Below are 12,958 nucleotides of genomic sequence, written 5' to 3'. Positions count from 1 at the left end.
TCTTTATGTTGAGGGCACCAGAAAGAGGCCGCATGTGAAAGAGCAACCATAAACAAATATCCCCTCTCTCTGCCAGAGAAGCAGATATTGACAGCACCGGTTGGTTGATGTTGGCACTGTTGGCGTGGGAGAAGGCAGGGGGTTGGGGGACATTGTCCCGTTGGGAGGCGATCGATTGTCACATCCTGTGAACCCTCCATGTAACACGGGAGAGCACTCCAACACACAGCGAGCCAAACAACACACACAGATACACAGAGAGACAAAGACCGACGACAGCTGAGGGATGTGGGCTGGAGGACGGGGACCAACGCAAGAGGACCACCAAACACCTCCATGGGGTAGCCACTCAGACTTGGTCAATTACTGGGATACATATTTTATCACAATGAAGTGCATCAAGAGACAAAGAGGGAACCCGTACTAGTCAAACGTAAGTGCTCCTGATTCTTGTCCGTGGCGGTGATTTCATTCTCCCAAAGAGTGCGAAACCAAAGTTCAAGGAATGACTCATCCAAGTTTTGTTCACACAGAAGACCTGAAAGTGTGAAAAATGTGTTACTTTTATTTATTAGTGGAAATACTGGTTTCTGCCTAATTTGTACTTATACAAAAACTCACTGTCTATCATTGTCACCCTTGCAAATGGAAAAATCCACCATAAAAAAGTATTTGCATGTTAATTTTGTCACTGCGCAGCTTGATTTTTTATCATGAGTACGTTAGGTTGTCTGGTGAAAGCATGCCAAAAATCTGTTGCAGGACATGGAAGCTTCTTTAAGGCCTTAAAAAATTAGATTTAACTTTATAATTGTGTTTTAAGGCAGCATTTCCTTGTAATAGGGACACATAAATAGTTCAGCATCACAATGCTAGTGTTTCTCTTTGGTCTGACCAGTCCTTCTTGACAGGCCTTGATTTTAACATTGTGGTACCTAACATGATTGACAGTTATCTCCTTGAGTCATACATCAACTAGAATCTTCCAACACCTGATTGGATGAGCATATTGTTGCTTTGATTTCAATGGTGTGTGCTATTTAAAAAAATGGAAAAACAAAGCTGCTCTCAAATTTCTCTAAAGCTAGTCGGGTAAAAACGTTTCATTTTCTCACCTAGAACATCAGAATTTCAAATTAAGTAGTAAATCTAAAGAAATCCCATTAAAGTGTCCATTGTCGATGCTTTGAAGAATCATCAGTTGTTTTGTATGTTCAACAAAACCCCATCAGTTTTATAATTTGGCTAATATGATTGATCATATATTCTCATTGTGTAACTACTTTTGCTATGCCGACAATCTACACATTTTTAATTGTTGACAAATCCCAAACTCAACAATTGATATATCCTTTAGACGTTGTGTGGGTTTGCATTCAAAGCCTGTATATATTTCTTTCTCCAAGCCAAGGAGTTGTCCAAAAGCTGATTGGTTGGTTGACACGTTCTTTCATTCTACATTAATAAACTCACAGTAGTTTATTTGACCCAATTCAACAAAACTGGCCTGCTGCTGTGTTCCTGGAAATTGTCTCGAGAATCCCCTCTTGGGTGTTTAGAGGCCCACTGTTTTAGAAAACGGAAAATCAAAAAGAATCAAACTATACATTTGTGAGCTTTTTTTTTTTCCTCAGAAGCTAATGGGATTGGGTCTGAGAGCCACACACAGGTCAGGGGGGTCAGAGAGTAGTGAGTGACAAAATATCACATAGAGTTTGGGTGTATTCATGGAGTTTAATCACAATGCGCTAAATTTTTCTAAAGGTCAACAGGTTCTATTCTATGTTCAATGCCAAGAATTCTGTTGGTTATAATACCAATAAATTCACCAAAGGAAGTACATAGATTTTTAGTTTTTGGAAAATCACAAGAACACTGACAAAAGTGCCATGAGGCAATATAAAACAAGAAGTCTGAAGTTCAGAGAGGATGCAGCCAAGCCAACTTGTCCAAGAAGGCTCAATATGGGTTTCACCTGGGCTCATCTGTTGGCCACATTTGGTACACCCAACTGAGACCATGCACAGTTGGTCCTCAGTTTCCATGGAGTCCAGAAAAACGTAGCACAGATGGGTTGATGATGGGCCCTTGATGGATTACAATATAGGGCCTATTGTGCATAATTGTGTCCAACTATGGACCGTCCAGTACCATATTTTACTGTCTAAAATACATGACCATGTTTTAGCCTATGCTGTCCCTCTTGGTTGCCAATGTTGGCCCATCACTAACCCATTCAAAGTTGCAACTCTGGGCCCAATCACTGTCGAAGCCTACCTAACCCAATAAGCTCCATTTTGGATGTGTCAGTTGTGAAGTTGTGAACAAACTCTGACGTTAGCTACAACTATTTTATTGCAATTTAATATTATCAATGACATTTGTGTTGCACCAACTTTTGCTTTTGCCTACAAGTAAATAAGTTGCTTATCAGCCTCAGCTCTTCCTTTATGTGCAAACTCTCTGACTGCTTTGTCTTTTTTTACAACATAGCATTTGTTTTAGCAATGTTGCAGTCTCTTTAGATCTCATTAATCACTTTAGTTAGTGGGACTGATTGCCCATACTTTAAAAATAGTATTATTTTACCCTTACAATTGTCTAGCAAACAATAACAATCCTGTGGTCTAGCTTTTTGATGTTAAAATGTTGTGCATGCTGTGTCTCCACAGTTTGAGGACATGTGGCATTGAAGAGGTGAGAAGCTGACCATGGGTGACTGGAACCTGCTGGGCAGCATCCTAGAAGAGGTCCACATTCATTCCACCATCGTGGGAAAGATCTGGCTTACCATACTCTTCATCTTCCGCATGCTGATCCTGGGGGCTGCCGCTGAGGATGTATGGGACGATGAGCAGTCTGAGTTTATCTGCAACACCGACCAACCTGGCTGCAAGGCAGTCTGCTATGATCGTGCCTTTCCCATCTCCCTCATTAGATTCTGGGTCCTGCAAGTCATCTTTGTCTCTGCGCCCTCGTTGGTCTACATGGGCCATGCCCTCTATTGCATCCGGACACTGGAGAAGGAGCGCCACCGGAAACGAGCCCTGCTGAAAGACGAGATGGATGACTCTGAGATGGCAGTGGACGAACATAAGCGTCTGGAGAGGGAGCTGAGGAGGCTGGACGAGCAGAGGAAGGTGAAGAAGGCTCCTCTCAGAGGCTCTCTGCTGAGAACCTACATCATCCATATCCTTACACGCTCAGCGGTGGAGGTTGCCTTCATCCTGGGCCAGTTTATACTCTATGGTATCCAACTGGAGCCACTCTATAAGTGTGAGAGGCTACCCTGCCCCAACAGTGTAGACTGTTACATCTCCAGGCCCACAGAGAAGACCATCTTCATGGTCTTTATGATAATCATCGCTGGTGTGTCACTTTTCCTAAACATTCTGGAAATATCCCATCTGGGAATTAGGAAAATCAAACAGACTCTTTATGGAGAGAGGTACACAGAGGACGACAGTTTGATTTACAAGAACAAGAGAAAGACATCCTTACCTCACCTCTGTGTGATGAGTAATGTATCACCTCATAATGGACCCTTAACTCAGACCTTTAAAGTGATCCCAGAGTCAAACATGAAGTCTCCTTATTTTAACACTGGGTACAAAGCCAGCCACGATTCACGGGGACAGTACGGCTTGGCTCATCTGGTGCAGACCAGCTTTATCTGCCCCCAGCCTAGGATGCCAGTGACGTCTAGCCAAAACTGTGCCATCCAAGCCCCCCAAACCCATGACAGTCAAACCATTGTGGACGACCATGCAGGCTGGTCCTCTGCCGTCTCAAATGAAGAGGGGATTACAACAATCCATAATGAAGAACCCCACGAGGGCCAACAACTCCAAAGATGCCATATTGAAGCTCTGCTGTCAAGTAGCAACATAAGACCTAGCGCTGGCAGAGATCTGTATGAGGACCAGCATAGAGACTCAATAGCAAGTGAAGTCATAGTCCCCAATCCACGAAAAACAAGCTTCATGATGAGGCCACCTTCTGAGAGTTTGTCCTCCATGACTGGCTCCACCAGCCCTTCCTTACATACCTCAGAGGAGTCAGATGAACTGGGCTCTCTGCAGGGCGACATGCCCATGATGCCTCCTCCTGGAGGACGAAGAATGTCAATGGCAAGTAAAGGGCGGGGAAAAAATCATATGTTTGATTGTCATTTAGCACCAGTTAAGAGCCTCAAATGATTAATTATAAAAGACAGAGTGTTACCAACGATCCAGCAGCTTGTCCACAACCCGTTTCAAAGTTTAATCCAAGAGGCAACTGGACTTGGCTTAGGTTCTTGAGGCTTTTCCCCTCTCGTCCAAAAGGTTTCTTCAGAACTTCAACCAAGTCCAGATGCCTTTTGGAATACATTTTGGATTATTATAACCTGCATGATTGAGAACCTACAAGAACACCTTTCCCTCATGTGTTTCCTTTGCCATTTTTGTCCTGACTTTTTAGATATTTGTTTTGTAATGTTTTGCATCTATGCTTTTTTTGAAAGGCAAAGCTAAAGAGAGAGAGGAAATGTTGGAAAGACAGAGTTGACATGCACACATGCACTAAATTGTCAAACCAGAGACCAGAGTGTCAAGGATCGCAGCCTCTGTTTTTGGGATGCCTGCTCTACTGTCTGAGTTAAACCGGAAACCCATTTCAGTCATGACTTTAATTGTGTTTGTTAGTTATTAATCTAACACATAAGCCTACAGCATTTGAAATATCATAGAAGTCGAGGGGGGAAACTCTGACGTGTGCTCACTTTAAGAGTGATGAGGAGAAGCATTTATTCTACAAACCTCACCAATGTATGAAAGAGAAAATACGACTACATAGACACAAAGACTTGATAAACAGTCTCGATCAAGAGGCGTAGAAGAGACAGAGAGAAAGTTAGAGAGAGAAAGTTAATTCCTGTTGATCAGGACAAAGACCGATGATGACTCAGTTGGCAGCTTCCATTCAATGTTTTCAGTGAAAGTCTGAGAAGAAATCAAACGGCTCTGAAGTCCTGTCAGATAATGCCCTTCAGTTTTGACAGGAGGCCAAACAAATAAAAGGCCATTTGAAAAATGAAACAAAAACAACAATAGAGAAAGAAGGTGATGTGATGACGGTAAAGATGTCACATATTTACAAAAATGACATACAAAGCAAAATGATTTGTATGAATACAGGTAGATAAACACAGTTGTTGATCCATACACAAAGATGAGATCAATAAAAATGCAAAATAATATTCAAAATTATTTGATTATAAATGGTCTTTTACCAAATTCAAATGGATAATAATTATTGCTCTCGTGTAGTGCAACAGAATCAGAACAAAAATCTGTCATAAGATATGATAGAGGGATGTCCAAGACAAAATAAAGTGTAACAATGGAGATTTGTGGAAAAATCACGGGGCGCCGAAATAGTAGTGGTTAGTGCGTGGGCTCCATGTACAGAGGCTACGATACTCCAAGCAGACGGTTGGGGTTCGAATCCGACCTGTGGCTCCTTTCCCACATGTCAACCCCCACTTTCTCTCTCCCCGATTTGGAACTCTATCCATTGTCCTATCTCTAAAATAAAAGCACAAAAAGCCCCAAAATAAATCTAAATTAACTAATAGTAAAACTGATGCAACTTGAGAATTATTTTTTTTAACCAAAAAGAATAGATTTGCACAAAAAGTTTTAGTTATTTAAAGTCGTCAGGATAGCAGAATTTAAACTTCAGTAAGATACTAGTTTATACCTTTTTGATATTGATACCTGATTAGAAACCATGGCAACAAAAATAGAAGTTCCAGTCACCTGATATTGGGTCATTTCTAGTTTTCAATTATCAAAACATGCACTTACTGTTTTAAACATTTTGTTGCTGAAGATTTTGATGACCTTATTTGAAAGCTCTGTAGCGGTCATCTGTGTAATGGCGTTGTGGTTGTATTGCTGATGTTGTGGTGAAGGGGCCCTATGTCATCTTTTCATGGTGGCCCTAAAAATCCTGGCGCTGCCCCTGGCTGAATGTAAATCTAATCCAAAACTGTACTCTTTGTTTCTTTTCAGAGCATGTTTCTGGATATCTCCTCTATCATGAAGAAGTGACCTGAAGAGGCTAACATCATGGCCGGAGGAGGTTTCCTTTCCACAGCTCAGATTGTGTCACAAACTGTATCAATGATCCAGCCGGCAGCATTGATCCATCAAGTCACACGGAGGCCACGACCAATAAGTCTTGATGAGACAGCGAACTCAGTGCCAAAGGCCCAGAACGTTTTGGATTTGGAAGCACCTTAAAAAGGACCACACGTGGGTACTAACAGACAGTATCGTTTCTTTCACAGACATCCGTCCATGTGTTGGCTGAATTTTTTCAGATTGTGCAGAAACAACAAGATGGATTATGGAGCAAACTCCTCAGAAGATCCATTTGCTTCTGTAACTTCTGACTTTTTTAGATTTAAAATGTGTTTTTTTTTCTAAGTCCAAGACATGATTAGAATCTGTGTACATGTGTGAAGTCATTTCTATACCGTCATTTCATGACAAATGATGATAATTTATATTATATTCAGATTAAATGCTTCTTAACAAAACAGCAAACACTTTGTCAGCACATATTTCACGAGCATCCACACCAACAGCACACCGGGACTTCTCATGCTTTCTCTTTTTTATTTCTCAACAAAAAAAAAATGGCCTCAACCTTTTTTTTTTTCTTCTTTTAAAACTGTTTTTCATATCAAATTAACAAAACATGACATGTTGCACAATATTTACAAAAAAATCCAAACAAAACACGGGTCATTGGAACATTCAAAGATAAAAAAGGAAATCAACTCGGCATTAAAACAGTCGTGTTTTCGAAAGATACTGAAAAAAATGACGAGTAAAAAATGGCTCACCAAAAAACCTACAAATACAATGAAGAAAACCACTGTAAAAAGTTAGAAAGCACGTCACAGAAACTGTCTACAGAATGTCTATCATACAGTCGGTACCCATAACAAGAGGTATGCTGCTGAGTCGTCCAGGTAGATAAGTGCTGAAGAGTCTGTTCAACTAAAAAAAAAAAAAAAAAACAGGTCCCAAATGAAAACCAGGATTGGAGTAGCCCCAACAAAGCCGTTTGTAAACAGAGTGAATTCTTTCTTTCTCGTCGTTACATCTCCTCCCTGATGAACACTGCTCAATAAAATATCCAGCCGCACAGAAACTCGACTGAATTTTTTACTCAGGCTGAAATATTGGTGACATGTGCAGAGTGTCGTCTGATCAGGCAGCACAACAAGTAAACCACTTTTTAAAATATTGAACACCCGGTTCATAAAGTCCTGCTGCACACTGTGTTGCGAATTGTCATTTTTTTTAAATGTAGTTTCTTGTCATCTTTTCTGCAGCGTCACAATCATCCTGCAGAAACTCTAAACTTTTATTGAGTTATGTATTTCTTGCTAAGCTTATACTGCTGTCCTTGTTTTTTATTGTGACGTAGCTACGCGGTCTTAAGTGCAGACTGACGCGTTCATTTTGCATCACAAACTTTCCAGCCCCGTGCTTATGGAATATGCATATAATATATCTCTTCACTCAGAGAACCATGGTTACACATAGTAACCATACGGGTTTTTTTGGGACTAATTTAAGTGCTTAATAGAAACATAAATAAGTGAGTGTTTTTGTTTTCACATTGTCCTGCAGTCTGAAACATTTCTCAATGTTCACTCAGATGTGTCTGCCTTCATGTTTCTTAAGCTCAGTGACAGGAAAGTTAATTATTCCATACTTTGAGTACAGGTTTCACTTTTATCCATTGGACCTCTGATGGTTTACGACATGAGGCTTTTCCACATATGCAAACCCACAGTGTCAATATTAATCAAACACATAAATAAATAAAAAGTCATAATGGTAAATCTGGAGCCTTTTTCCAAACTAAGCTAAATGTTCTGTCTTCTATTAGAGACCTTTTATTTCAAGAGAGAGACCTCTTTTTAAATGTTGTTCTGATGTGATTTTTTCTTTCATATTGAACACTTTGGGTCTCCATGTGTCCACAGGGAGATCATCACGTTGTTCATCACGAGATAAGCTTTCATGAAAAGTGAAAAAAAAAGAGAAAAAGAATCAGTCCTGAAATGATGAAACTTATACTGTTGGTCTTTTTCCGCTTGAGGCGTCGGCCAAAACAAATAAAGAGCCGGGATCGACTTCTAATATCACACAGTTTGTAAAAGTTGCAGCGTCGTTAAAATAAAATCCTTTGTTTCCATTCAGTGTGACAGTTTGGCCGCTGAAACCTCCGTAAGGCAAGACATCGTAGCTGCGCTCGTCAGATTCAGATTTTTTCACAATTTTATCAACATAAAAAAAAAAAAAGAGCTGAATCAGCTTGTCAATGAAACATAAACCCCCGGGTCTTAATCATATCTCTACAGAGCAAAAAGAACAGCTTATTCACAAAACTGTAAACATACTCACACCCCTTCAAATATTACAACAAAAGAAACATGAACAAATCAATACTAAGAAAGGGTAGCCACCTACTTTTTACATCTATGCACTTTCCTCTACACCCCCCCCCCAAACAACAACAAGAGTCCAAATAAATAAATAAAGGTGTTCACATTGAGGAGTAAAGTCTATGAAAACCAGCTACGCAGTGTTCTTCAGTGTACTCAGAGCATTAAATACATCTCAGTCCGCACACAGTCCTGAGCTCGTTTCATGTGTCACTCAGGTTTGAAATTCTTTGAATCTCAGCCGATTCCAGCTCGTTCTGGTTGCCATGGTGATACTGCTGGACACTAAAGTCACACATGGAAACAGCAGCCCTCCCCTCCCCCTCTTTAAGGGGTTTTAAAACCCTGTTCCTAAAAAAAAAAAAAAAGTTGGGACGCTGTAAAATGTAAACAAACAGGATGTGGTGATTGACAAACGGATCTCAATATTCAATAAAAATCAAAACAACATGATGACAACAACATCGAATGTTGAAAAAGGAAATCCATCGCTGTGGAAAATACAACGCCCGCTCTGAATTTGACGAGAACGATGTCGTCGTCTAAAGCATGTTGATGGCATCCAAACATGCATATCATTTTCCAACAACGACAGTACTCAGTTTCCACATCTAACCTGTTGTCTGTGTGCTATTTTCTATTTGTTTGAAATATTTGCAAATCATCACATCCTGTTTCTGTTTGTTTTTCAAAGCTTCACAACTTTTTTGAAAACAGGGTTGTGTATAAATTGGTAATGTAATAAATATTGTTAATTCCTTTTTTTTATTTATTTATGACTTTGCTTTAAACCGTGCGAACAAAAGCAGCACAACCGCTTCCAGTCTGTAAACAGCGTGCTGCTCTGTGACCAGCAGCTGCAGAGCGCTGCGAGGGCAGCAACAGAGCAGACGGCCCGCTGCACTCACCCCGGCCACGTGCCCCGACATCGACTTTTCAGCAGCAGATGAATTTGGCATCACCCCGGATCAATAACGCACCAGTGTGTTTGTTTGGAGCTTCAGATCGTGCATCGTTAGAGAGACTGATTTGTGAGCAGAGAATCGAGTTAATTCACGTTTCATGTTTGTGGATTTGGAAACGTTGGTGTCTTACACCGACATACTCAAACATGTGTTTAGTACGGATATCTGTCTTATGTACAATACAAGAACAGTGCAGCTAAATACATGATTACTATAAGCACAACACTCAAATCTGACCACTAAGAAGACAATAAATAAATGCATCAAAAAGAGCACTTCTGATTCGTGTCAGCTGTCGATTAAAAGACCACACGTGTGTTTGAATGTTCAGATCCATTTTCCAAAGTTTAACAGACGGATTCAGAGTTCTTTTGTTTCCATGCAGGAAGATGTTTTTCCATTTATGATCATGTATGTTATTGATATGAAGCTACTGAGGGAGTCTGAAGATGCTGGAGGCAATTTTCCACTTCTTAATTATTATCTCAAATATCTGATCTGAACTTATTCATGAGAACATTTTTAGTCTCCATATTTCCAGAGAAGAAGAACAAAAAGTCCCTGGACAAACAAGAGCGGCAGGAACTGTAAAAAAAAAAAAAAAAAATTAAACTGCTGCTAAATGGTTTTCTACAGAGCCTCTGAAGTCCCAAAAAGCAAAGAAAAAAAACTTATGCGCACAAGAAATGAATTAGTGCTCAAAATACGCTTTTTTTTGTTTTACTTTTTGGACGTCAGGGGCTTCGTAGTTTGAAAAGCTTGGTCGAGAATATTCATTTCACAGTAAACAGTCTTTTAAAGTTAAATTTGGCCTCCTTGAAATTAAAGTAAAGTTGTTTACTGTAAAGGTTATGTTTTAATTAATGTGATTTAAAAATGTTGACGAATCAATGAGAAAAAATCTAAAGCTCTGGCCTCGTGGTCTGAAGAGGAGCTGTACTTCTGCAGTTATAAATAAATAAATCATTTATGAAGTTAAATATTAATTTTCAAGAAAGTTTCCCAGAGAGCACCAAAATCATGATCATGTTATGAAATATTGCACATCAATATTACAAATTAATTATAACCCTGAAGAGAATCACGTGAAAGTGAAATAGTTTCCTGCTTTAATCCTTTTTATAAATAAATATCAGGGATCAGCTGAGACACGATCATTTATTATCTTTGCTTTATCCGTCCTTATTGATGAGTTTATGACTAAATCTGCACAGACTCACCTCACTAACCTGTGCCGATTAGTCAAGTCGTTTATAGGAACCGTCACTCCTTGGTAGAAAATATTTGGAAAGTAGGAAATATTATTTTAGAAGAATCAGTAAAACGATCCCCGGCTCAGATAACTCTCCTGCATATTGCTCCTCACACTGAGCAGAAATACAAATATTTAGGTAGAAATGCTTCGTCCTTCTTTGGAAAATGGTCATCGGTAATATTAAAGCGACACCCGTATGGTCCTTTAATCTTTCGATCACCAGGTGATCGGCTTCAGACTCCGTTTAAGTGCCAACGTCACGATGTGTTGGGTCGGCAGTGCTTTGATTCCGTCTCTGTGAAATGAGTGGAAACGTCTGTCTGAGAACAATAAAAAGTAAAAAGTGAAGCTCGACAGAAGCGACTTTGCATAATGAGAGTTCATCTGACCGTTTCATCGAATGTAACATTTTATAATTAAACACCTTTGGTGACAGTTTACTTTATAGCCCTGTGTCACTCAACAACTACTGGTTCAAAATTATCTGTTCAATAGTTTAACAGATTAGTTCAACTTTCTGAAAAATACACTCTTGTTGCTCCTTCTTTTCAGGGTGATGGATGTAAGATAGATTTCTATCTCATGCTCGTGAAGTACAGAGCTGTAGACAGGATGTTTTTAGCCTAGCTTAGCATAAAGCGTGAAAGTAGCCCAAATCTGTGCACATGTTTTACAAATCTGTGCGCATGTTTTACAAATCTGTGCACGTTTTACAAATCTGTACATATGGTGTACAAATCTGTGTGCATGGTTTACAAATCTGTGCGCATAGTTTACAAATCTGTGCACGTTTTACAAATCTGTACATATGGTGTACAAATCTGTGTGCATGGTTTACAAATCCGTGCCAGTTTGTTAACTGTGTGGTTGCATTTTCAATCTGTGAGAAAGGATTTGCAATGTAAACTGTGCCCACAGTTTGCACAACTGTGCGTACTGTTTACAAATGTGTGCGCACAGATTGCAAGACAAAGCATTTCTGTATGCTTTAAACAAATTAGATGCATTGTGCATAAGTCAGCCTTACAATTCTTGAAGTAGGTGATTTCTTTTTAATATTAGAAAGACTGACTAGCTTTTTCCCCCCTTTCTCCAGGCTTCATGCTAAGCTAGGCTAACCACATCCTGTTAGTCTTACTGACATAAAACTAATTTCCTCTTGAATCTTTCACCCTCTTCAAGAACAAAAATAAAGCATATTTCCCCAAAATGTTGACATTGAATCTATGATTCAATCCCACAGATCAATTGTAAGTACATATGTAATTATCAAGATTTGACAGGACTGTAAAATAAAGTGCTGGTACACGCTAACAGGGACATTACTTAACATTCTGAGGAATTCCTGAGTTTAACCTCCCATGATGCACCAGAGAGGGAAGGAAGTGGACAGGAAGGAAAAGTCAGGAAGAGACAGAGAAAGACAGAAGAAGAAGTAGAAGAAGATATGAAGAGAAAGTGAGAGAAAGCTGCCAGTGCTTTTGATTTGTAACCAGTCCAAAAATACCTGTTTAACAGTATTGCTGAAAAGACAACGCTTGTGTCATCATTACAAAAAGAAAGAGAATACTTCAAATATTCAAGGTATAGACAAGTGAAACAGACCAAACTGTTCGCCCACCGAGGCTCTAAGCACAGTCCTGCTCCTCCGTTGTGCATTTCTCAGTCATTTCCTGACAGAAATCCACCGTTACAGTGGGGCTACATACTTCCTCAGTGGATCCAAGCACCAGTGTGTTCTGCATGCCAGGCTGCCCATCCTGCGGCCTCCCCTGACCTGGACGCCCCTCAGACAGACAGGCGGTGTTGCTATGCTGGGACACAGGTGACCGGGACTTGGATGAGCCCGGGTGTGACGAAGGCGATGGTGGGTTTGATGTGAGGTCGATGCTGTCGGAGACGGGAGGCGGCTGAGGGCCCTGCACCTCCCGACAAACTTGTTGGGAGAGGAAGGAGAGGTTCTGCCAAAGATCGGACATGCAAACCTTCAGCTGGTTGCGCTCACTCAGCAGCTTGTCCTTCTCGTTTACCTGTGTTGTAAAGACAGCATTGGGTCAGAGTGTATACAAATCTAGACGACATAACAGCTGCCCAAAAGTGAAGCCAAAACATTTACAGCTCCCCCAATGACTGTAACCTAATGTATAGATCTATATGGGGAAAGAGATATCTTATGCCTGCCATTATTCATTTCTGTTGGCTAGTGTTCTGTTAGTGTTTGTCATG

General features: G+C 40.2%; 2 protein-coding genes across 3 annotated transcripts in view; one reads left to right on the top strand and one right to left on the bottom strand.

Annotated features, from left to right (window-relative positions):
* Positions 1–238: 238 nt before the first annotated feature.
* Positions 239–4,470, top strand: gja10a (gap junction protein alpha 10 a). The gene is made up of 2 exons (XM_065966566.1): positions 239–433; positions 2,673–4,470. Exon 2 carries the CDS (start codon positions 2,712–2,714, stop codon positions 4,197–4,199), a length of 1,488 nt encoding a protein of 495 aa, XP_065822638.1. The 5' UTR covers positions 239–433; positions 2,673–2,711; the 3' UTR covers positions 4,200–4,470.
* Positions 4,471–4,987: 517 nt separating this feature from the next.
* Positions 4,988–12,958, bottom strand: part of bach2a (BTB and CNC homology 1, basic leucine zipper transcription factor 2a) — a 44,696-nt gene continuing 36,725 nt past the window's right edge. For both annotated transcript variants that reach the window (XM_065966565.1, XM_029278764.2), the window contains one exon: positions 4,988–12,762. In XM_065966565.1, coding sequence (XP_065822637.1) covers positions 12,361–12,762 — 402 coding nt within the window. In that variant the 3' untranslated portion in view covers positions 4,988–12,360. The remainder of the gene's footprint in view (positions 12,763–12,958) is intronic.

This window comes from Labrus bergylta, chromosome 18 (assembly GCF_963930695.1).
Source record: "Labrus bergylta chromosome 18, fLabBer1.1, whole genome shotgun sequence".
NCBI classification, from domain to species: domain Eukaryota; kingdom Metazoa; phylum Chordata; class Actinopteri; order Labriformes; family Labridae; genus Labrus; species Labrus bergylta.
Note: the sequence above shows the minus strand (reverse complement) of the source record. Positions and strands in the feature narration are given on the sequence as shown.